Source organism: Cyrtonyx montezumae, unplaced genomic scaffold (assembly GCF_038088225.1).
Source record: "Cyrtonyx montezumae isolate F1298 unplaced genomic scaffold, pur_monq_1.0 scaffold_25, whole genome shotgun sequence".
NCBI lineage: Eukaryota > Metazoa > Chordata > Aves > Galliformes > Odontophoridae > Cyrtonyx > Cyrtonyx montezumae.
Window position 1 is genome coordinate 3,231,513 of NW_027071992.1, and position 26,883 is coordinate 3,258,395.

Consider the following 26,883-nt stretch of genomic DNA (forward strand, 5'->3'; position numbering starts at 1 on the left):
GATGAACTCTCTGCTTGCAGCTATCATTTTATTTGCAGCAGGTGAGTTTTCATTTGATGCATGACTTACTACTGCTTAAACATAGTAAAAATTCTTAAGATTACTCAAAGACAAGAATGTATGACTTAATTAAGTCATTACTGGATTAAAGACTCTGTGTAGGAGAAACTACAATAAGTAACATGTTTTCCTATTTATTTTACACTTGTCTTGTTAAATGCATTTTTTACTCCCTAGATTTCTGCAACTGTTTAAGCTGGGACTTTCCATTTTGCAAGCAGCTTCCAGGTGCGTAAACTTTTCTCACATGTTAACTACTTAATGACAAATATGAAGATCTTTGCTGATGGAAATCTACCAGCTGAAGTTATTTGCATTTGAAATACAGCATAGGACTATTTGGTTGAAATTCAGAATGTAGAAGCTGTGAATTTCTGAGCCTTTCCCAAGACCTAGCTCCCTACTGTGGGGCTGAAGGCACAGGGTCTATCTCTGTTTCTAGTTCCTGGGGGCCTCCTAGTGGCCTCCTCAAAAGACAATAAAATCTGTAATATTTATATTAACAAAATTTTACGGTTCAGATTTAATTAATATATTACTGTCAAGGGCAAAATGGGTCATTCAAATATGTATCCATAGAGGTGATTATGCTGAATTTATTGTAGACAGAAATAATCCTACTTGCTGAGAGCAACAGCAGGGAAGATACGTTTTTTAGTACATAGTACTGGATGAGAAATCATAAGAAGACTGTATTTTTCTGAAACTAGCCATGCATTATTTTCTCAGCTTTGCTATTATCCCATTGGACTAAATTCTAAAACGCTACTGAGAATACCAGACAAATGAAAACAAAAACAATTCTGGAGTGGAAAAACTTTGCCTCTTCTGTCTACCTGCCTGTTCCTTTGTTTAAAAAAGGATAATAAATTGTGTTATCTTTGGTAAAGGGGAAGTTTTCTCTTTGTACACCTCTGAGTACTATCTTGGTACACGCCTAAAACCACTCCAAGGAGCAGAGGACCTAACAATTCATATCTTCTTTCAGGGAAAGCAGTACAGTAAAACCAAAAATGAATAGGATAAAACTGAATGTGCATATGTATACTAAGTCTAACAATTTTAGGACAAGTGAAAACAAGGTAACAAGGTATTTAGGACTTGAGTATACTTGAGTATACTTGATTAGGGCTGTTGTGAGGTATGCTATTAGACATTCTGCACATAAAAACTACTTTGCTTCTATTCTGCCTTGACTATTGCTAAACTCTCTCATAGAGGAAAACATTTTTTTCTGGTAAGATCAAGAGCATGAAGAACAACACAAGCCCTTACTTTTCTTTAAGCAGAGATAGATCTACATCTGTGGTCATAGCTTGGATGTCACTTAATAGAAATTATCTGGGTGAGAAGTTAACAGAAATTCTGTAGAAGTGTGAAAAGATTTCTATCAGATTTCATCCTCAACAACCTCTCCAGAACTATTATTACACATGGTTTCAAGAATAGCATATTACAAACATATTGACATAAAGATTTAGAGCTGTTCCAAAAAGCCTTTTTTTTCCAGGTTTTTCTTTAAAAGAAAATAAAAATTACCAAGCCAGTGAAAGGCACAATTCAGAGTAAAAGAAGAGGAGAATATAAGAGCAATTGCTCCTTTTCCCAGTTCTTAGAGAGCTTGTACATGATGGAGGTGAGGAAGATTTGGTTTGGTGGTTGTACTAGAAAGCAAAGAATTCCATGCTGCTGTAGAAACAAGCAAGACCTGATGTCCACCTTCCAAAAAGGAAGCCATACATGCTTATAAGCTAATGCATCAAATTTGCATTGGAAATGTACATTTCTCTTGATAAGAGAGAAAAAAGGTGTTGCAGGATGGCGATCTTAGGTCAGAGCTATACACACATACTTTCTCATCTAAATCTGCTATTAATTTAAATATATAACTGAAATCTGAACAATGAAGCAACGTAATAAGGATAGCTTGCAAGTAATGTTAATCTGAAGAACGCACTCTGAATATGGAAAAGAGGAGGACTGATCTTTTATTATATAACTGGGATGAATCTGTAATACTAATTCTAGAGACACATACTTACTTATTGAATATCAAACATTTCCTGTTTAATATTGATAAATTTATTGGCAGCTTAGTAAACCTACTACATACAAGAAAAAACAAGGTCATATTCATTATGAAGAAAGAAACAAATTAGTTACATTAAGTATCCATGCACTTTTAGAGCCTAACCTACTTTTCTGAAAATAAAAAAATAAAAAATTGAAAAAAAAAGAAGGAAAGAAAAAAAAGGAAAAAAAAAAAAGAAACACCTGCCTTTTATTTCTGCACCTTTTTTTGAAAAATGTGGGTGATACTTTGGCTGATTCTTCTGAACTAGTACTTCAGACAGTAAAACACAGAGCAAAAGGGAGACAGACAGATTTTATGACTACAGTTTCTGATAAGATATTTCTGTAATATTAATGTATGCTTAACCACTACAGACTAATGGATCCTTTAAGAATGTCGTCAGTGTTTAACTTTCACCTTGGCTGAACCACACATATGCTCAACTGCAAAAAAAAAAAAATCCCTTTTTACCAGAAATTAAGCACGGGTTATTCTGTGTAAAAATTCACACTCCTGCTTTGTAATGAATCTGGTATCATACAGCAGATTGTGGTTCTCCAGCTATTATTCTGAACTCCACAAAGAGATGATTGATGATCTTGGACTAATTCTGGAGTCTGGTCAATCCATTATATTGTTGGAAAACTGTTCTATGCTACAATGGTATCATGATTTGCAAGAAACTCCCCAGTAATTCTTTCAGGTTGGAAACTATAGAAATATCACATTTGCCCTTGGTGTTGATCATCAAAATGCAAGCCCTTTCTTTTCTTTTTTTCTTCACACTTAATTAATTAAGAAATAAATTTTTGCATTTAATTAATTTCTAAGATATGTGTGAGGTCTGTGAAACCCTCAGTTCTGGACTGTACTTTCCAAAATATATACAAGTTGTGTTTAACAGGCAGTAAGTTGCTACTGACAAAGCTGTTGCCACACCCAGTGACAGCAAACAGGATTTTCCCCAGTACAAGACAGATGCTCCCTATTCTGTAAGGTTCTCAAGCTACAGTAACTCCCCGACCACATAGTTTACTCTGAGGATCTGGAGCAACCTCCCAGAAGGCACTGTCTCAAACATGTTCCAGCAAACAGCTGAGTGGTGCCACACAGTTCCTTTTCTCAGTCTGTCACATTAGCAGACACACTGAGGGCACAACAGACACTGTCTTACAGGGGTGGAAGGTGCAAAACCACAGAAAAGAGAGCTGGGAGGCAAAAACTGAAGGTATGCTAGGGTAGAGCTTTCACAGTAGCTTTGTCATATGCTATAGGGAAATTACCTTGCAAGAGCTTTCTTCAAAGTTACTCAAACAGACGATCAAAAGATAAAAAAGATAAAAATGCTTCCTTGCATTCGTTAAATTATTTTGTGCAAGGAATGCAGTAGTGCTTCCCATAGTATGAAAGTACACCTATCAGACTTGCAGAAAAACAAGTGCCTAGGCAAGCAGGAAGTAAAACGGTGGGAGATAAATGCTGCTCAAAGGTGTCACAACTCTGAAGCTGGAGGAAAGCAAGTGTTTCCACACTACATTGTTCAGTACAGAATAGCTCTTAAAGAAACATAAAGCATAGGTAGAATGATCCTTTTTCTACAGTCACATAAGAAAACTCTGTTTTACTCGGAAACATGACTGATCATATTTAAATTATATAAATGTTTCTGTCCCTTGTTTAAATGTTAGCGAGCTGCTTGCTTTGAGAACAGACATGGTATAAGGTTCATACAAGAGCTACTTATTCCATTTTACAAAAAGTATAGCTTGTTTTATATTTTTGATTCTTTTGATTCTCCTGGTCATTGTGCCCCTACTGATGGCAAATAGTAGTGGTGGCAAATGTTGGTGATGGATCTTCTCCAGTCCATATATTTCATCTTGCAGATTGGGACAATGAATTGGCATGTTACAAAGAACTAAGTGAGGATCTAACCTGTACCTGGCTGCCAGCACCCAGTGCTCCAAATAGTATTAACTACACCTTATTCTTAAAATGGTAAGTCTAAAAGTCGCCTCAGAAAATGAATAATTATCATTGTTGTCTAATGATTCCTACCTGCCTAAATTTTTTGGATACGTATTCAATCACATTGTAGGTTGTTACACAATACTGATCAAGCCTTTTCATCACATCTCATCAATTCTTAATGACTTTGTAAGAGCTGCATGTTTCAAACTGCAGGGAGACTGATGTTGGCAAGCGCACATGGTACTAACCAGACACTTATGTTAGCTTTATAATCAGTGCAGAAAGAGATAGAACCTGTGCTTGAACAGATTTACAGAAAAGCTTGACATAGGTGCATAGAGTCAACAACCATTTGTCTAATCTGAGGAAGAGTGATGTACCATTTTCTGATTTCATGAGGAGTACCCAGTAAAGCTACTCAGGATTGGATTGAGAGGATTTCAGTTGTAGCAACTGTACTTACTCATCTCTTCCACAGATTCATTAAATTCTGAACAAGCTGAAATCTCCACCTTCCCTCCTAGTTTTAAAGAAAAGATAACAGAACAACCATGTAATTTAGTAACCGTATTTCAGATAAATGACACTAGCTCTTCCAACCAGTAATCATCTTCACTATCCACTGAGAACATGGAAATGATATTACAATGACCCTTCCTCCACCCAGTAAATAATGTTCTATCTAAGCAATGATTTCTTCTTTCTGCAATTTGCTAGTAGTCATTAGTAATCTTCCATGCATCAAAAATCTCTGTTAGAAACTATTTCCGAAGACCATATTAGTTAATTACTTTTATTTTTTCTATTGAGTTGCAGCAAATATTCAACACTAACACATTCTAAGTTTAAAAGCTTGATTTTTATTATGCATTATTATAATGTTAAACCAGATAAGATAATCTATGAAAAAATAAAACAGGTTTTGAAGTATCTTACTGCAGTTCCAAATTAGTGAGTTAGATATGTGAAATTAAATTGTAGAGGTTAATTACAAAATATGTCTATCTTTAGTCACTCCGTTTTTTTTAGTGAGCTAAAGCAAAGAACTCAGGTAAAATGCAGATGCGCAGATTAAATCATCATCTGCCCACAGGGCTGTTACAAAAAGTTGAAGTATGTTGCTGCCTCAGTATCTTCATTACAAAAGGGATTTTCCTCACTTTATATCTTCGAATTTGGGATTTGCCGTGAGATTAAAGGCATGTCTAGAAACAGAGAGCTGACATCAGAAACACAATTTTTGCCACGAGACCATGTCATGGGGTACACAGGTTATGATACTGTATACTGCTGGCAAATTTTGATACTCATTGCTGATTATTTTACCACAGAGCTCAGTGCTCTTTGCATTAAAGAAGAGCTGCAGTAAGGAAATGCCTCTGCGCTGGGAAATTCCCCAGGGAGATCTTCTGCACACTGCAGAGCAGCACAGTGGCAGCATCAAGGCTGTGATTATTCTCCTGGCCACTGTGGCTATTTCCCTACTGACTGAAGAAGCAGATGGCAATTTTCAATAGATACCAAACCACACTGAATTTGTTGTCTTGCCTCCTGGATTTTCCAGGAGCCCTTATTTCTTGGAAGGGGAGAAGGACTTGTGAAACTGCTCTCCTTCCTCTGGGACGCTGTCATCAAGAGTATCTGTAATGTAGTTGCTCTTTGTATGTCCAGTCAAAATCAAAGTGTATTATTGGTAAGCTGCAGAGTTGATGTTACGAAAAGAAGAGGCAGTAAAAGAGGGAAAGAAGTGGTAGGAAAGGAAGGGAAGCAATAGAGAGATAAGTTTCCCCAAGCTAGAGTCAGAACCTCAGCCTCCTGGGCTTCATCCTAGGAGGAAAACAAGAGAAAAACTTTCTTCTCCATTTTTATTATTTCAGTAGGAAAAAAAAAAGCATTTGAAAGTTTTTTGTTTTTTTTTCTCCTTGCCTAGAAGATGACATTACTCCATCTGGAAGTAACATTAGTTTAGCATTGAAATTTTTCCTTTACTTTGCACTTTATGATTTAATTGTCAGGAAGAAAAGGATTAAGGAATAACACTCCCACAGAGATGTTCAAACCAAGTATTCAAAATCATATTTTGTAATATTAATGGCTGATTCACAACTAGTCTGAAGCAAAAGACAAGGGAAGCTTCCAGGAGTTTTGTTCCATTATTAAATATTCTATCATGATCGTTACATTTAATACTTGAAATATGGAGGTATGAAATTAATATGCTAATCCCTTTTTTTTTAGAATGTTGAATTAGAACAGCTTTAGCCTAGAAAAATCTGTTCTGTATGTATCAGAGAGCAAATGACAGAGGAGGATCTGGAGGGAAGTCCAAGCAGAACAGGAGCAGTTTTCCACTGAAGGCCTTTTCCTAAAGGAAAACTGAGTGGTGAGAAAGCAACTAGGAAAAGTTAAATCTTACTTCCCTAAATCCTGCTTTTCTTTATACATTCTTTACATGCACACATACTCCCAAATCCTACTCCACTTAGGGCCGTATTTCTGCAGCAACTACTTATGTGAAGAACATTTTGCAGAACTTAAGCTTTCACTACTGTTCACAGGAAAAGTTTAAAACCTCAGGTAGCTTCCAGAAGGTTGCCTCTTAGAAGAGAATTATGGTACAGTGTACATTGACTGTCTCTTGCACTTGCACTTGTTTTTCTCCCTGCACTTGTATTTCTCCCTGCTGTTAACTGCTTTGAGAAGCAGTATTGAATGATTTGATTTCAATATCTCCAGTCCAACCTTGGCTATTTTTGAGACTCGGTGAATTGTGGACTCCTGTCTGCATTAAATGGCTTGGGCTTTAGCAAAGTAAATACCCTAAATTGCTCCAAGTATCTCTGGACAGTCAGTACACATTATGGCCACTGTATTTTTTAAAATTTATAATGAAGACTTGGCCAGCTGTTGGCTTGGTTTCTGTCCAAGAAGCATTTAGATGAGGTGCTAAGGGATTTGATTTAGTAGTTGGGTAGGGATAGTGATAGGAGGATGGTTGGACTAAATGATCTTGTAGGTCCTTTCCAGCCTTATGAACCTATGAACCTATGGTTGAAAATCAAGTCACACAGAGTCTGTTTCTAATCTGAAGCATATAGTAATTATGAAAATCATTTCAATATAAAAGCTTTATTGAATAGTCACTTAAGTTGGAGGCACATTGTGTCTTGCTAATATACTCTGTAGATGGTAGACCTGCCCTGTTAACTTACTTTTACTGCAACAACTTCAATTTTTGCACTATACTCTTGAAGGTGAAGAGGGTTTGAAGACTAACTTGAACAAAACTGGTGATATTTTCTGCTGCTAAGGAGTACAGTTAAGCCTGCATAATAATCACCTGTAAACAAAGTCACAGGGAGACTGATTTTCTTGTTTTAGTATTTTTCTTGAGTGTTCTTGAAGGTAAGAGAGGATTGGAGGAGTACCTGCTTATGCACCTCCTGTGTAAATACTGCCGTACTTGCAGGTGCATGGGATACAAAATGAAAACTGAGAAATTAGATGCCCAAATTTCAGTAACTGTCAAGAAGAATTCCCTTCCTGGAAAAAAGTTACATCTGCAAAAACACAAAAGCATCAGACACCAGCAACCTCCAACTATGGAAGAAAACAGTGAAACTTCTTGGACTTTCTGTACTATATTCATATGTAGGTTTACTTGAGGGAAATCTATAGAGCTGAGGAATGAGCGATCCTTTAAATGTCAATGTCATATTTAAACATCAGTGTCTTGTTTCTGCAAAGCATCAGTCCTTAATTGATAAGACAGGACTACAATTCATAAAACCAGACATTTTTCATACTTTTTTCATAATTGAGTCTTGGTAAATTGGAAATTTTGCTGTTCAAAAGGAATTTATGTTCTATGGTATCTGGCAAGTACATTTTATGTAAGTAATTTCTAATCTAATATTAACTTCTAAAAGCCGTTTATGTCCCATTTTAATCATTAAAAAAATGATACGGATTTGATCTTTCATCACTCTGTGCCTTATAAATGTAAAGGTTGTAGCAGTTCTCAAAGACATAACAGGGATTTGCAAGTTTAAGCCAGCTAGAATTGCTAGGATACTGAAACTATACTTGCTGTTTCAAGCTGCTCTATCCTCACCTTAATGTTTTCAAAATGATAACTTTGTTTATGAGTACCTGGAAAGCAATGCATTGTTATGATGATACTTTTGGGGGAAAAAAAGTGTATGATAAACCAGTAAAAAACTTTGGCTTTCATTCTTATTCCTCTTCTCTGAAGGGAGAGAATCACAAAACTTTTTAGAAGAAATACATCATCACCTTCCATCACAATAGAACGAAAAAATCTCTTCATGAACCGTTCTGCATCTATTTGGATAGCAGTGAACTATGCCCATGCCAGCTGTGTGAAAGGAAAGAACATCTCAGTTACACCAAGAAAAGCAGGTATTATATCTTCATGATTTGTGTCACTGCAGTGTCCTGCTGAAGCAGTGGTAGCATTTTCTTCAAAATTATTTTCAAAATGTTAACTCCTGCTATGCGCTTACCTTTTTCACTGATTCAGCATGATGCAGTTTGGCATCCTTGGATGAAATCTTTATTGAAGTCCATAGCAAAATTCCATAAAATGGGAACAGGACTTTAAATCATCTGCCAGACTATAAAATACTGATACCCAAAAATACTATGTAGTCATATATGTGTACCATACTTCATCAGCTTCCTCAGTCTCTGATGGTTTTTGTAATGTCTTTATAGGATTACGAGGGCAGGCTTACATAGTAGCATACATTCAAGGAATTTTTTAAACAGACAATTAACATTTTGAGAAAATTTTTCAAATTTCAACTATTTCCTAAGGCCAGTTGCCTATTACGCAGTCCTACAGTGGGCATGTAAAAAAAATAATTCGTATGAACTATGCACCTCAGATGCCTATTCACAGATTCTCTACAGCATCCAATCACTGAGTTAACTTCAAGACCTTCTGAAATCCTCACCTTCCCAGAGTAACTGTGTTTCAAAAGCACTTATCATTGCTGAAAGGCAGTATCACTAAAACCCATGTTATCACTATGACTCCTTGGGACATGAAGGGAAAACTGTATTTGCATTAACAATCATATAGCTAAATACAGCTGCTGAAATTGGTACTCTTGACATTTTACCTTTCAGACTCACTCAGCACATGTTTAGAAAAAGTATCTTCCTGATATCAGAAAAAGCATTCAAAAAAGAATTGCACAGACAAAAGAGGAACAACCCTATTTGTTGATCCTATAAAGATCTAGTTAGCACTTATTTCCGGTTTTTTGAAGTTTCATAGTGTTCAGTATTCTCAGCAAAGTCTTCAATTTTTGGTAAAACACATCCAATTGACACATAATGTCCAAAGCTTTCCTGTTTCTCTTATATTGATTATATCCGTTCCTCATTTTAGGGAAATGTTTGACTCCATCTAATATAAATGCTCATCAGATCACAAAGCAATTGGTAATAAAATGGAACTTGCCCACAACTCCTACAGAATATGAGTTGAGATACAGAGAGGCACTCGCAGAAACACTTCAGTGGACAAAAGTAAGTATTTCCATATGTCTCTTGAGAACACAAGATTTATTATCAGCTCAGTAGTACATACTACATACAGCTACATGACAGGATGTAAACAGGATATTATTGTAATGCACAAAAATGTGGACAGAAAGAAAACAAAATGCATGATTTGCTGACAAATCTCACAGTGGTCTCTTAGTTTTGTGCTGACAGATTCTGAAAGAAAAAATTAGTAGTTTATGCTGGAAAAAAAAAGAAAAACAAACAAACAAACAAAGGCTATGTCATATGGTTCATTAACTTGTCAGTAAGACACAACAATCAACACGTGAAAAGCTGAAGAGGGTATCAGAAATGAGGTACAATCCCAAGGTCTGATTACATTTTAATTAAAGGATTCTATTACTTTCTTCACTAGTACCGTTAGAGACCAGGTTGCTGTGAAACTGGTCCTCACAATGCCAGCAAAGATCAAATTTAAATAAGTGATAATTTTTCAATGTATGTAACATTGAAGCCATTTTGAAAAGCAGGTTAGACCTGCACTACTGCTTACATGTCCTGACAGAACATAATTAGTTGAAAAATGGAGCATCATCTTTCAAGTATGAAATAAAATTTGCTAGTATGTGTAGTAATTCTTCATTGATGATGGAAACCACTACTTTTGTTCAGAATAATGTTTTTTGTTTGAGATAACAGTTAATATAAGATTGTCTTCTTGCTGCCACATACATCAAACATAATTTGCTTTTAGGTGCCTATAGAAAGCAATGCTGTCAACATCACTGTTTCAAATGCTACATCTTCATATATCATTCAGCTGAGATGTATAACCAAGGATGGTCTTCACTGTGTTTGCATTTGGAGTAGAGAGATTTTGGTCCCTCACAGTAAGTTAAAAATAATTTCATGGGAAAAAGCATGAGTGTAAGACTCTTTTCCAATTTTGCAACATATGAACATTGTTAAATACTGTTGAAAATATTAAGATCAACATGATTTGTATGAGTCTCCATCTTTTCCTATGTTTACCAGAGCTCATGAACAAGCCGAGAATATCATATAACGCAACTACAGAAATATCACCAGGCAGACGAAGTGTTCTTCTGAAGTGGGAGGTAATTTTCTCTTTGAGTCTGTTTACATTATGTTATAACCATAACAATAATTCATTACTTTATAGGGGAAAAATAGATTTTCTCATTGTATCAGGACTACAGTGTACAAGAAAAAGGTATCTTCCTGGTCAACTGGTGAGGTCACAGAAGACGGGAGGTTTGCCAGTGAGACTCCCATCTACAAGAAGGGTCATAAGGAAGATCCAGGGAACTACAAGCTTAGCTAGCATGGATTCATGAAGGATGGGTCCTGCTTAACTAACCTGATCTCCTTCCATGATCTAGTGACCCGTCTGGTGGATGAGGGAAAGGCTGCTGATATGGTGTACATAGACCTCAGCAAAACATTTTGACACTATCTCCCACAGTATTCTCCTGGAGAGGCTGGCAGCCTGTGGCTTGTGCAGGTACACTCTTTGCTGGGTAAGGAAGTGGCTGAAGGGCTGGGCCCAGAGAGTGGTGGTGAATGGAGCTAAATCCACCTGGTAACCAGTCCCTAGGGGTTGGCTCTGGGACCTGTCCTCTTCAGTATCTTTACTGACAACCTGGATAAGGGCATTGAGTACACCCTCAGCAAGTTTTCAGATGATACCAAGTTGGCTGGAAGTGCCAATCTGCCTGGGAGTAGTGAGGCCTTACAGAGGGTTCTGGATAGGCTGGATAGATAGACTGAGGCCAATGGGATGAAGTTCAACAAGACTAAATGCCAAGTCCTGCACTTTGGCCACGAAAACCCCAGGACTGGGGCAGAGTGGCTGGAAGACTGTGTAGAAAAACATACCTGGAAGTATTGGTTGATGCTCAGATGAACATGAGCCAGCACTGTGCCCAGGTGGACAGTAAGGCCAATGGTATCCTGGTGTGTATCGGAAATAGTGTTGCCAGCAGGAGCAGGGAAGTAATTGTTCCCCTGTACTGGTGAGGCTGCATCTCGAGTACTGTGTCCAGTTTTGGGCCTTTCACTGAAGAAAGACATTGAGGCCCTGGAGTGCATCCTGAGAACAGCAACAAAGCTGGTGAGGGGTCTGGAGCCCAGGTCTTATGAGGAGCGGCTGAGGGAACTAGGACTGTACAGTCTGGAGAAGAGGAAGCTCAGTGGAGACCTTATTGCTCTCTATAACTACCTGAAGGGAGTTTGTAGTGAGCTGGTGGTCGGCCTCCTACTCATGTAACTGGTGATAGGACAAGAGAGAATGGCTTCAAGTTGCACAGGGGAGATTTCAGATTTTTTCCAAAAGAGTCATCAGGCACTGGAATGGGCTATCCAGGGTGGTGGTGGAGTCACTGACCCTGGGAGCATTTAAGGAACGTTTAGTTAAGGGACATGGTTTTGTGAGAACTATTGGTGATAGATGGATGGTTGGACTGTATGATTTTGTAGGTCTTTTTCAACTTCAGTAATTGTATGATTCTATGAATATTGAACTTGCGCTTTAGGATTCACTGTATTTGCATGATGGTAAATCAGGTACTAGAAATAAGCAAGGAAAAATCACAATAATTTATAAACTATTTAAATTTACAGAAACCTCTAGGGCTCAAATCATTGACTAGAGTAAAAATGTTTTCCAGTTAGTTAATGGTAAACATTGGTGCTTGTCAGGAAATTATGAAATCAAGTTTCCTTGAAAAAGCTTTATAGGACACAAAAAAGTGATATATCTTGTGTTAGATGTGCTCCTGAGGAGCATTATTATTATCAAGAGAGATCAAAACTTGTTAGAAATGCTTTTTGTAAGACTACTGATTTAAAAGGTCAGAAGTGCAAATACACTACAATGAGAGAAAAGGATCTTAAAAACCAACATCTAGCTGAATGTTTCCCATAATGATATTAAAAATTCACTCCATAAATCATAGGCTTCCACCTTTCTGTAGCAGGTGTAATTATCAGCTGACTGACTGTTTATCAGTCACTCTTACTTGCTGAAGTTCTCCTCTTAAGAAGAGGGTAATTGACAGTCTGGAACTGCCATTTAAAGGGCCCACAGGAAATTTTGATGAGCAAGGTCTTCAGTTGGTTTTTGTTTGGAAGCTAACTCTATCCAGATGCTGAGAATGAACATCTGCAAACTCAAAAACTTACGAAAGAGAATGTCTGAAGCAAGGAAGACAGAGACTGGCAGAGTTTTTTAATATATATATATAAAAAAGGGAAGTTTTGTAACTACTATTTTCTATTTTTTTAAGGGAAAGAAAAGATAGCAGAAAAAGCAAACTCCTCCTCTTCTGGTTAGGATGAGATACCCCTTCTTTTATCACCTAAGAAGGAAAGGTTGCAAAGTAAATTATTCACTTTGTGATAAAATAGATTGTACCTGGCAATTTAAATGTTAAGAGAAGACAATAGTCTCCACTGATGAACCTTAATTTAAAAATACCTATATTAAATACAAGATTAAGGCTAGGATCTTTCAAGATGACTCTTGTATGAAACTAATATACTAAATAAAGTTCAAGTACACCATCGAAGGGGTGGAGGGAAGGAGAATACTCAATAATTAACATGTTAAAGTGAAAGGGGAAAAAAGAGGTGGGTGGAGAAGGGAGGGTCATCTGCCATATTTTTAAGCCAATCTCAAAGAAACAAACATAAAAAAAATATTTTATTTTATTTTATTTTATTTTATTTTATTTTATTTTATTTTATTTTATTTTATTTTATTTTATTTTATTTTATTTTATTTTATTTTATTTTGTTCAATGTGTAAGCTTTACAGAGTTTGGACCTAAAGGCACAAAAAAGATGGCTTCAGCTCTAAACATCCAACTAGGGAGTACATAGTATTTTTATAGAAATAAAATGGGATCTCAAGCAGGACTGCACATGATAAGGCAATGCTTGCCCTTCTCAAGTCTTATTTTGCTACCTTATGAAAGCTGAATTCTGCTGGTTTCTTTTCATTTGTCACATATCCTAGGAATAATTTCTCCTGCATACATACCTTTTTCATTTTCAAAGCTCAATTAGAGGACACTATCCCCCATGCAGCTTCATCAGAGCTTCAAATAGTGGAATCAATTCTTCCTTCTGTATCTTGGGAAAAACTTCTGTTCTTTTTTACACTATTTATTTTGTGCCAAGGTGACCAAGAAATAATAATCACACTTGGTATTAAGTGTAGCAGAATACCCAGACTTTGATGTATTTATTTCTATTTATAACTAAACTGTAGTAATTTCCATTTCTGTGCACTTATTTTCTCATTTCTCATGAAGATTTTATACAGTAAAATAATGACTCAACCACCACCTAAAAAATTTCTATCAATGAATATAATGTTTCAGAGTTGTAGTATAATTACCAGCATTTATCCTCAAAGAGACCAGATGCTGAACAGAGTCTAATAGATGAATATTCCCTGAAGCATAAATTGCAATTAAACACCTCTCATTAACTTTCAGGCTTCTAATTATGAGGGATAACTGTTCCAGTGAAGTGTAAAGAACATTGCAGCTTCTTCAGTGCTGCTGTTAATAATTGGACATACATAACTAAGATTCCAATTAAGCAAGACACTTAATTTTGTGTTAAAATCCTTTCAATTCAAGAACACTTTTAATATTAAGAAAATGGTTTGCTTCACTGATTTCTGGTAGTCTAATTGAAATAGTATGACATTATCCCCAATATTAAACATGGTATTTGGTTTCTATAATTCCATTGCTCTTCATTTTCTACACAGGACATAATAATAATATATATAGAATAATAATCTTCTTCTTTTAGGTAATGCAAAGTGAGAACACCATTGGATACTACGTTGATGTTGAACGAATACCCAATAGTTGCAGAGATTCACCAAATAGGATCATTCAAAAGGACAGAAAAGTTCTTCTAAATCTCTCTATGGCTTACCATAGGATTAATATTTCTGCCTATAACAAAGCAGGACAATCTCCACAAACCATCTATATTGTCCCAGATTTCTCTGCAACAGGTACTTACCATTTTTTTATTTAGACTGATGGAAAAGTTTTATAAGCAATCTCTAGACTACATTTCAACGGTCTTTGGGATTTGCATTAGCATTCTTTTGAATATTCATTAGGCTGATATTTTTTCATAGTATCAGTATTATACACTAGAGGGCGGGGGATGCTGTCCAGAGGGACCTGGGCAGACTTGAGAGGTGATCCCATGACAACCTCATGAAGTTCAACAAAGCCAAGTGCAAGCTTCTACACCTAAGTTGGGACAATCCCAGGTGCAGACATAGGCTGGGCAAAGAATGGCTTGAGAGCAGCCCTGAAAAGAAGGATCTGGGGATGTTGGTTGATGAAAAACTCAACATGAACTGGCAGTGTGCACTTGCAGCCTGGAAGGTCAACTGTATTCTAGACTGCATCAAGAGAAGTGTGGCCAGCGGGTCGAGGGAGGTGATTCTGCCCCTCCACTCTGCTCCGTTCTGTGTCTCCCAATACAAGAAGGACATGGAGCTGCTGGAGAAGGACCAGAGGAAGGCCAAAAAGTTGATAAAGGGCTGGAGCACTTCCCCTATGAAGACAGGTTGAGAGAGATGAGTCTTTTCAGGCTGGAGGTGAGAAAGCTGCAGGGGGACCTTATAGCAGCCTTCCAGTACCTGAAGGGGGGCCTACAGGAAACCTGGGGAGGGAAGTTTTATAAGGGCATATAGAGATAGGATGAGGGGAAATGGCTTTAAACTGGATAAGGGTAGATGTAGACTAGGTATTAGGAAGAAATTATTTATTGTGAGGGTGATGAGACACTGGAACAGGTTGCTCAGTGAGGCTGTGAATGCCCCCCATCAGTAAGCATTCAAGACCAGGCTGGATGGGACACTGAGCAACACAGTCTAGAGGGCTGCTTATAGCAGGGGGGAGTTAGAATGAGATAATCTTAAAAGTTCTTCTAACCCAAGCTATTCTATGACTATTTCTTAAGAAAGGGTGTTGGTAGAAATGAAAATCTATCAGAAGGGCTTATGATGCATACTCAAAATTAAGCAGATTCCAGCAGTTTAAACAAAGTTCTCAGAATTAAGTGCAAATAGAGGCTTTTGGAGTTAAGTAACTAGTAAGACACATGCTACTTTCCCTATTTCAGATTTAAACCTGCTGGTACATGGAAGAAGAAATAGGTGGGATGTATACGTCCTATTCCAATGAAGATGTAATCTTTTTGATGTCCAAAATTATAGGATTTTTAATTTTGACTATATAACAATGATTTTATTATAACATAACAATGATTTTATAAGCTAGTTTTATTAGTTATGATCTTGAGCTAACAGTAACTTCAACGATAGAGCCTCTTTTTCCTTGAAATTGCATTTTTGTTCTTTTTTTTTTTTTAAATCAAGCCATAGCATTCACATGTTTCAAGAACCAAACAGCTGCAAACAATTACTTTTCCAGAATTTTCTTAACATGCTCCTCTCATTCTGTTCTCCTTTGCCTGCAAAGTCCTAGTAGTTTTTTTTTTTTGCTCCTTACATTTAATTGCTTTAGCTCTTTTCTAATATTATACATGCTATCTGTCTCTTCAAGACATTCTTAAAGTAAGAACCACATTTTACTAAATATCAGCCTGCTTTTCATGGCTCTCTCCAGACATCTGTTTTAGATAAGATTTTACTTACAGGCATGTTCATTATACCTATGATGAATTACTGGTAATATACTACACTAAGTTTGTTCCCAGGACAAATTCCTGCTCAGCATGCACAACTCTTGTGAGAATGTACATATATATATATTTTAATTCTACTGTTTTTAATATTGGTTTTCAGATTAAACGAAGTACAGAAATTTGTCTATCATAAGATTCAGTTTTTACTGATAGGCTGTTTTTCTTCTATGTAAGTTTCAGTCAGAAGGTCTTCTCTAGTTTAATAATCTGTCTTAGAAAACAACAGAATATTTGAGGCATTCTGCATTTTCTGCAAGAACATGAAACACAAAGTTGCACAGCTACAAACTGTAATTAACTCGGTCTCCTCCTCCAGGTAAGAGCTATCTCACAGTTGTTCTGTCTATAGCAGTTAATAGCAGTTCACAGGAGATTGTTTAGCAATGTTAGCCAGTCCCTGCCTGAAGCATGGAAACAACAATTTCCCTTTTTCCAATTTTAATAAATTAAAGGTCCTGAATGGCAACTAACAGTGGAGGTCCCAGAGGTTATTGCAAAGTGCTAGTTGCTAAATTTCTTTTACTGATACACAAGAGTAGACATTACTGTATATAGTCATCCACATGATAACTACTTAATGAAGAATCTTCAGACGAATCAGAGAATAAGATGGAGAAACACTGACAGGGGAAGGAACGGTCTGCTTTCCTGTTCATTCATCTCTGATTGTGTATTTGTTCACAGATTTGCCTGGCCAAATCAATGTTAAAGGTCAGGGAACTAATGCAGTTGTCACATGGATTCCAGAACACAGTCCCAAATGTTTTGTGTTTGACTGGGGCACTGGTAAAGAGGATATGCGCATGAAAATAGTAGCTACAGCGGCTGGAAATTTCACATTAGGTAAAAGCAACAGCCACATCTCATGCAGGCACCATTTCACTTGCCAGTTTTTTTGTTGTTGTTGTTGTTTTGTTTGTTTGTTTTTGTTTGTTTGTTTTGGCTGGGGAGGGAAGGATTTTCATCCTGTTTTTAAGAGCAAACCAAGGATCCAGGTAAGTGTATCCTCTCAAACAATGAGATAGCATCTAATTCTAAGAAACATCAAAGCAGGGAAAGGAAGAGCTTTCAGTAGGATTCTTTTAGTCACATCCGGTCAAGAAATGCAGCTAAACTGCAGTTGCTGGCAAGAAGTCTCTCCTTCCCCAAATTTAGGCAGAACTATACACTACTTTCTGGCTAACACAGTGGCATATGAACAAAAATAAGACTTTATTGCCCCTAATTTCAAATATAAACTGCTCTGTTGAAGACTTTCCCCTTTTTATTTTTTATTTTTTATCCCCACAGTTGAGCTTGTCAAGCAAAAATTCTCAACTGCTGCATTCTTCCTACCAATTTGAATGTGAAGAGCTGCTGTCAGAGATCAGTTTACAGTACAGTCATCTAAAAGCTCTAATAAAAACACATAAGTGACTCTTGCAGATACCATTCAGAACTGTCTTTTTTTTTAATGTGCAATAGAGAACATTTAACGTCAGTTTTATGTAAATAGGTGCAGTGCTTTCCTCAGTCCTCCTGCAATATCTGAACTGTCACATTACATTTAGTTGTTTTGCATGTTTTTAAGTATGCTGGCTGTGGGGAAATACTGGTCCTTGAACTAATATGTGTAAACTTCTTATTTTTGTTCACGACTTTTTATACAGCAGTTCAAGCTTTCCAGAGGTGGCACCTTGTAAAAAAGAAAAATCAGTGCTACAACTTGTTCTGCTTTTGAAATAGTTTCTGTAAAGTGCTAAAAAGCAGTGAGAAAGGATTCAAATCTTTTATGCTCTGTGTAAAGGATGTAACTTTATAGTACACTCTCAGTCTCAGGAATATATAGGAACTATATAGAAAAACTGTAAGGTTGTTGTCCCTCCTCCCCTTTTTTCCCATTTGTAACTTCAGTAAACACTGAAATCTGTCTATTTGTTTTCTAGACAATATTAATCCATATAAGTTGTACAAAATCATGGTGCATGCATCTGATGTGTGTCAGTGTGAAAGTTTCAGAAGACATGAAAAGACTCTTGGAGTAACCCACTTTTACTCAGTTGAAGGAGGTATTCCTCTCTTTTTATATTCATTATATTTCTTCTCATTTCCTATCTGCAGAAAAAAAAAGGAAGGAAGGAAGGAAAGAAGGAAGGGAGGGAGGGAGGGAGAAGAAAAGAAGTCCTAGATATTTTCCAGGTGACTTAACATAATTCTACAGTTAGCATTGCCTTTGTTCCTTAGCAGTTATGCACCAGCAATGAGTGACCTGAATGCTTACTGAGAGGTCCGTAGAAATGTTATTACACATGACATTACAAAAGTAACAGACAGGGGGCATCTGAGTCACTACACCTTGCAGCTTGAGAGCAACTGTGGCTAAAGTTAGATTTTCCAACAGAAATTCAGTGACGTCTTACACAGCAAACTGAAATTAATACAGCTGTGACTGTTGGAGTATAAGTGTTTGTAGTGTTTACCTGCTTTGGCATTGCTTAATATCTGGGTGTTTTACTCCACGGGGTTCTTCTTTTGTTTTCCACTCTTTATCTTGTATTTATGACAGCTAGAATTGAGGCAAAGTTCTCTCTAGGTAGCAGCTAGATTTCAGTCATGTATATTCATAGCACTAATATTAATGCAGATCTTATTATCTTAATTTTAAGTTCCTAGGGTAGGACCCAGTAATATAACAATAATGAATATCACAAAGCATTCTGCATTTGTGAAGTGGACTGAAATATCTGCTGAAGACTCTATGGGCTTTCTCCAGGGATACAAAATCAACTACATAGATTCCTCAAGGAAAAAGTTTCTGGGTAAGTCTATATTGCTCAGTACAAAGCGGTAGTTCAGAGGCATGACGGAAAAATATTCAGACAAAACAATTAATGGCTTTCACAACACACTACTGAATCAGATTTCCCTGGGAACTGAGTGCTTCCAAAGATCAGCTTCTGGTTAGGGTTTTACTGCTCTAGATGACTTCAAGAAAATTCTACATATTTGTAGGAACATCTCAAAATAAATATTGATAACAAAAATTCCCTTAAAATTTACAGTTTTAGGACAATGATAAAATTTCCCAGTAATAATGAAAGGAAAATGTATGCTTTCAGTATTTCTGAGGTCTTAATGATTTAAGTTCCTTCTTCCCAGTGCAGTAACGGAGCAGTGGCACAGCTGCACAGAGAGGTGGTGGAGTCTTCTTCTCTGGAGACATTCAATGCCCACCTGGACGCCTACCTGTGCAACCTGGGCTAGGGAGCTGCTTTGGCAGGGGGTTGGATGAGATAACCTCTTGAGGGCCCATCCAACCCCTACAATTCTGTGATTCTCTGATTCTCTGATTTCAGTCACAGTACTTTTATGCTTCATTGCAACTCAGCTAGGTTTGGCTCTGAGCATTTTTTAAAGTAAGCCTATTAGCTGTGAATTTACTTCATTCTTCTTACCTATTTTGAAAGACGTGATTATTAATTTCATTTTTTAGAAACATTTTATTTAATTGATAGACTTGTTTATTATTTAACTACAAATGATTAATCTTCTACATATTGAAATAAAGCTCATAGCTATGCTGCTATGAGCTCAAGCCTCTTATGTTTTTGGGGAAAAAAACACCATCTTTATCTCTTTTGTCAAACATACCATAAATAACAATGCTTTTATTTTGCATATTGAACTTCTTTCATTTCTAAGATCTCAGATACTCAATAGCAAACTTGAAAAATAATTTCTGCCACATTAAAGGTGTCCTATTGCACTGTTGATTGCTTTTTCTAACTAGTGGAAGTCATCACATCATCAGAAAAGATGGACTGAGATCAAAGTCCTGAAAAGCAGATGAAGTTGAATACAGTGACATTTTTCTGTACAGATCCCAGAATAATAGTACTGATATTGATTGATGTGAATAACTTCCAATTACTATAATGAGGGTAACGCAAAGGTCTAGTCTTGCAAATATCATTCAGTTATTGCTTACAGGCAGTTCAGATGCTTTGCTCTTTCAATGTCCTTATTTCAACTGTAACAACAATGGGTTTTCATGAAACCATAGTACAGCATGTCAGGTCTATATCCCATTAAACACAGCCTACTGCACTCATCACCTGAATATCCTTGTGTGTTAGGAACTCATGCTATTTTACATCTGAAATCCAAATGCACGTAAGTATTTTGGAGAGTCTTATACACACCCAAAGAAAATCTACGTAGTATGACTTTCTCCAAGTGTGGATCAGGACAGAGGAATTTAGCCTTTTTCCTAGTCAGCTACACAGGTGCAGACTCAAACAGTAGAGTTTATTTAATCGCCCCATTCCCTAACCACTTTTGTGTTTTCAGCTGCTAGCATCAACTCTTCTACTACAAGTTATCATCTTACTGGACTTAAGGAAAAGACCATCTACCGTGTACAGATTTCAGGATTCACTAAAGCTGGAGAAGGATCACCATCTTTTTCGCAACCTTTCAGTACTCTAAAATATGGTACTGTGGAATCTGTATGCTACTGGGTTGCCCAGCAGCAATCTTGGATTTATACTTCATTACATAAAGCATTATGCAATACCCTTTCTCTTTTCCCTGCTTTTCAAGGAATAAAAAAGTGCTCACGCACAAGATTTATTATTCAGTTCTTAGTTTACTGATAACAAAGGCAAAATTGTTCATTTGCTACAGATGAACTGTGCATCATAAAACTCTGTCTATATTTCTTCACCTAACTTGCAGAGAAGATTTAGCTAAGGTTCCTCATCTTTGTAACATTTTGTGATCTTTTCATGTTAGTTATTTTAACCAATCTTTATTTATTGCAGGCTCCTATCACAGGTTTCAGCAGTTTAAATAATCTGCCTATGACTTATGAAGTTCAGTAGTCTTCATTTAAGGCAAAATCTTTACCACATAATCTGGTTTCCAGTTAGATACCTCAGCCAAAACTTTAATTGTTTACAAAAATAAAAAAAAAGTCACTCCTTCTACTGTGGCTGACAGCTGATCAAATCTTCTGTTTTCTGATAACTAGAGTCCTTTTCATCTAACATGTTCTATCATCCACTGGCAAGAATTTGCTTCTTTCAAAGGTGCCTCAATAGGCTAAGATCAATACAGTTATTTTTATGAAGTTCCATATATTGTATTAAATGCAGTTAACTAGAATATGAACACTCATGTATTTTCAACACTGTATCAATTGGACAAAACACGATTCCCAGATTATGTGGAAAGTTTGACTCACATTTAGAGTATATCTGTAATGGAGACAGTAACATCTCTCTGTACTTGATAGTACAAGTCTGATTCAGTCTTTCTGATGCTTCCCACCAGATAAAGGAGAATTTGAAGCTTTATTGACTGGCCTTTGTTTCAGCATGATGTTTGCTTTGTTTTTTGCACCTGTGGCATGTATTCTGATGCTTAAGAGGTAAGAAGTGAATGCTGACTAAAGCTATTAACAATAACCCCCTTTTATTAAGTCTGATTTTCTTAGCACTGTGCCTTTATTGTCACGAAAAGCAAATCAATTCAGAAGTACATGTGTCATGGTTTTGTGGTTTCTGTTATGTTGTTGATATACCATGACAACATGGAAAAACTTTACAGCCTTTGGCTTTATCTAAACAAAGTACTTAATATGTAATAAAGTCTAGATTCAACTTTAAGAGCAGACAACACTGAAGTCAGTGCTGAGGCAATGTGATGGCCTAAATAACCTCATGTTTTCTCATGGAAAATGCTGAGGGATGTTATCCAGTATCCTGGGGTGGCAGGAATGATGGTGTGCCACCATCATAGCCTGTTCTCTTGGAAAGAAAGGAGGAAAAGGACCCTTAGCTCAGCCTGATCAATACTGAGGGAGACAGTGGGGCCTTGGCCCAGCACTTCCAGGGCTGCTTTCCATCACTGCTTTCTAGAGACACTCCTTCACAAGAAGCCCTTGCTTTGTGCCATTCACAGAGGATGAAAGGCAGCTTCTTTTCCCCAGAGCCATCAGAAGCAGTGCAGGGAGCAGCCCCCAAGTCCTGCACATACCTGTGGTGGTGACAGCCAGGACAGGCCGGACAGCTTAGAGACCAGCTGTCAGTTTTGTGGTTTTATGCCCCAAGACCAAGAAAGGAGCTGGAAATAAAGGGCTATGATGAGAGGGCTGGGAACAAACAGCAAGCTGAAATTAGAATGGCACCATTCTGAACACTGCTCTACTCCTCTCTGGGAGGATTGAGCTTTGAAACAAATATGGTGGATTTAGATTTTGCAGCATTTTAGAGTACATTGTCACTTACTCTATAGCTATGGCAGAAACAACCTAGTGAAGGTTTGTTTAGGTCTGTGTGAAATGAAATGGTGAGATGAGGGCTAAACTCATACTGTGAGAAAAAAGTAGTACCCATGTTCCCATGATGCTCTCTACATTCCAGCTTACAGATCCAAACCAAAAGTGTGATTGTAAAGAAATTAAAAACAGCCCAATGTGTTTTTTTTTTCTTCTTTTTTTTCTTTTTCTTCTTTTTTTTTTCTTTTCTTAAGGAAAACTAAGCTTCTGTATACAAAGAAGAAAATACTCCCTAAATCAAAAGTTGTCCTACAAGTCCTCAAAAAATATAGAGATTTTTGTGGAAATGAAAATGAATTAGGAATATGTGATGATGAAACTATAGAAACGTACAACTTTACCAGCTCCTGTCACAATTAATTTATCCTTAAACAAAGATACTAACTCAGCATCTCAATGTAGTCTAACAATCTTGGCCTACAGTTTTTAATTGTCATCATGCCTGTCACTGTAGAACATCTTGTTTTGATGGTCATGAAAATACCAATAAAATGTAGGTACAGCAGTTAATTTATATGCACAGGAAGTGCCAGTTATTTAACCTGACAATGAACTTTTAGAATATTTATTTACAGGTTGAAAATATCATGCTGGTCCAGTGTACCAAGTCCAAGAAAGAGCACTGCAATCCAAGATATGGCAAGTATAATTCTAATGGTGTGAAAAAATGTTCTAGGAAAATCTTTCCTACTTACTAATTACTAACTCTAGCTATTACTGTTTTCACACTTGATCCTAACATGAATCTCATTTCAACAGCTCAGAAGCTAGGTTAGTATCAGAAATACACAACTGGGAGGGTTGTTGTTTAGGCAGAGACTGTACACATCTTTTAGCTTAATAAATGTTCTCAGACTGCTTTTGAAAACACTTTAGAGCACATTTAGAGGAACTGTTGTTAAAAGAACAAAATGTTGTATAGGTGGAGTTGTTGAGAGGGAGAAGTTCAGTTATACCCAGTGACTTTTCAACAACTGGAATGGACTATTGAGTATGTTACTCAGAATACAGAGTAAGTAATACACTGTGGTCTAATGCCACAAAAGTAGAATTCACAGGAGGTAATGTATATGGTGTTTTCTGAAACCCAGTCTTCACCTCTCAGTCCCTACGTGCTTCTGCAGAAATTCTGGGGCTTTAGCTTGTCAGCTAGTAGCTGCCTGAGGAAGCATCTACTACTCAAGAGGCAACATAGTTCAGTAGCACATTCAAACCCTGCCCTACCCACAGAATACCAGTATGTTTTGGTAAGGCTATTTGAATTTCAGGACTAACAATGTGCCTGAAAAAAATGGCTGGAAAATATGATTCTGCTCCACTTTTGCTGGTAGTGATAACTTAAATTCTTTCCTCCATTACACCTCAGTTTATCTCCCAAGTCTGAGACTGCTAACCTTTATGTTTTTGGAACAGGAACTTGTACTGTTTCCCTTTAAAATTTTTATTTTCCTGGTAGACCTGAACTTAGTTTGGTACTTGTAGATCTTCTGAGCTATAGCAATATATATAGTAGATATTCTGAGCTATAGCAAAGCGGTCTTGTTTCTATTTAGGACAAGGAAAAGTTAGTGAAATAAGTGAAATAGGCATTTCTTAATGTATCCTGATGGACAGAATTACAAATGTGTCACTTCCTTGCTTCTAATATTTAAGCCAGTGAGAGGAAGCATATGTCATTGTCAAGTTAAGTGAAGTCAGAGTTTGGGGAGCTTAAAGTTACTGCTCACATAGGAAAAGGCAAGTACACAATGAAAGATCAGAACAGAAGCTGGAAGGTACCTACAGCCCAGCGCTGTCCACATCTAAGACAACAGAATGAAAGAATTAGCAGTGATATTAATGAAGATACTGACAGGCTATTGATAATAAGTTAGATGAAGAGAAGTATTTCTTTCTTCCTTCCTGTAACAAAGAAGTCTGAAATCTGCACTTTTTTTTTACTTTTCCTATTTAATAGTATACAAGAAGTTTGCTTTCTGATAGGAGCTGCAATCTCTCTCCCACACATTAGTGAGACTAGTGATATGACGAGGGCATGGTTTTGTGCTGTGGGCGATGAGAAGCAGGTGATATGGGGCTTCAGTCATCATTTAAGGATGTGAGCCTAAGACAGATGAAGTCAAGAAGATTAATGAATGCATGCTAAGACTGGCACAGACTATGCTTTAGTGTTGTAACTACTGAGGATACGATAGGTAGAAACAGATCCTTGTCATGCTTTGCCAGATCACATTGGTCCTGGGAGTTTGAAAGATTACAACTGATGCATATTTTTAATACAGTAAAAAAAATCAGAAGCTCGTATGGAACTTATTTTAGATTAGTTAGTATAGAGTTAGGGCTGCTGATAATAATAAATGGAATAATGGAAGTACATTTCATAGAGGTTACCTTCTAGCTTTGTTCTTCAGGCATTTATTTCAGAATATACTTTACCAAGGTATTATACCAATGTTACAATTTCTACTTGTCTTTCCTTCCAGAGTAATTGGAAACCCATTTCAAAATCACTGCTTCAAACTCTGCCAGACAATGATACCACTAGCCTTTATGTCATAGAGCACGAGTCAAAGGCTTCCTTGAAGCTAGAGCACTTTATAGATGGTGTAGAAGACTGCAAGCATGACATCAGTGAGTCAGAAGAACCTAGCAATAATATAGGCATAAATATAACACACAAAGAAATCCCTGAAGAAATGGTTACAAGTGAAAAAGATGGAATAATTTCCATTACAGTACCACTCTTGAGCGACTACACCAGCATGGAGTGCAGCCAGAAAGCTCTGATGAGTCTGACAGTGAAGCTGCCTGCAAGAGCTGCTCATCCTCACCTGGAAATGGAACTAAGTAATAAGACAGCACAAACTGAGCATCAAGTTTTGTTTGCTCCCCAGGACTACCTCAAACAAAGCCAGGTAGTATTTTTACCATCTGGACCAGCTTTGATGAGAAAAGTCAATTTGAACTAAGGAATCTTAAAAAAAATCAACTTTCAAAACCTCTAATGCATGAATGGAGGCATAAGGATTATATGACAGTGAGCTTGTGATAAGGACTGTGCTCTAGTTTAGTGAGCAACCTTTGTGAAATAGATTTGCTACATAATCAGATCAGATATTTCACCACGGTCATTCTGTTGGAACGCCTCATCTTAGCATGGGCAAATTTTTCAGAGAACTGTATTAAAACTTTTCAGTAAGGTATATATCCTTGTTCATTCCTCAGACCAAGGGCACCCAAGAAACCATTTCTAGTCTTCTGGTCTAAGAACATTTTCTAGTTATCAGAAGATTTTGATAATAGTGTGACCACTACAGGATATGATTTTCAGGTGTGAAAAGAATGTTTTTTAGTAAAAATTTTTAAAAACACCTGACTTGACAAAGAAGCTCTCCAACTAATTAGCCAAAACTGTCTGAACAAAATAGTGAGAAGTCTTGAATTTAGGAATAGAAAATGACGCTTACGCACCTATGGAAAGCACTTAAACTTAGGTGGAAAATCCTGATTAAGGAAAGATGATAACAAGTGTTATTTTTACTGAAGTTTACTTGCATTAAGTTAAGGATATTTCTTATTGTGTTCATCTATACAGACAGAAATCCGTTCATGTTCTTTTGTGAGATGTAGTTGAAGATACTGTTTCACCCTGTATGCAATAACAAAATCTGTGGAACAGAATTAATGAGCTGAATAGGTAGTTCAATTAGTCATTCCCTAAGCTTTGCCAGAAGATGCCATTGAAATACATCAGCTGAAAGGGTCTCCTCTGTATGACCAATATGTGACTATGTCATGTACCTCCACAACGCACTGAGTCTGAACTGCTTTTCCAGCTTACAGAGGCTTCCCTCTCACCCAAAAACTCCATAGGCATTAATGGTTTGCAGTTACTGTAGAAATTTGTCAGTCTTCTCTATTCTATGGAGCATTTTATTAAGATTATTTCGGGAAGAAAGAAGTTGATAACTGGATGTTCCCTACACTGACATTTCTGGCTATAAGAGAAAAGAAATGAGTCTTCTATTTGGAGAATATTTGAAGAGTATACTTGTTAAACAGACTCACAGTCAAAAAGGGACATGGACTAGGAGGCACTGAGTGTTGAGGTCTTCAGATTAGGGGTAATTGTCTAAAAATATTAGTGCAT

At 36.9% G+C, this 26,883-nt stretch overlaps 1 protein-coding gene across 1 annotated transcript; it reads left to right on the forward strand.

Moving 5' to 3' along the window:
• On the forward strand, positions 1 to 26,883 carry LOC136050670 (leukemia inhibitory factor receptor-like). The gene is made up of 15 exons (XM_065739706.1): positions 1 to 41; positions 238 to 288; positions 4,021 to 4,132; positions 8,361 to 8,527; positions 9,525 to 9,664; positions 10,398 to 10,533; positions 10,679 to 10,761; positions 14,492 to 14,702; positions 17,099 to 17,257; positions 18,340 to 18,462; positions 19,060 to 19,212; positions 20,744 to 20,887; positions 21,728 to 21,824; positions 23,309 to 23,372; positions 25,217 to 26,883. Exons 1-15 carry the CDS (start codon positions 2 to 4, stop codon positions 25,700 to 25,702), a joined length of 2,166 nt encoding a protein of 721 aa, XP_065595778.1. The 5' UTR covers position 1; the 3' UTR covers positions 25,703 to 26,883.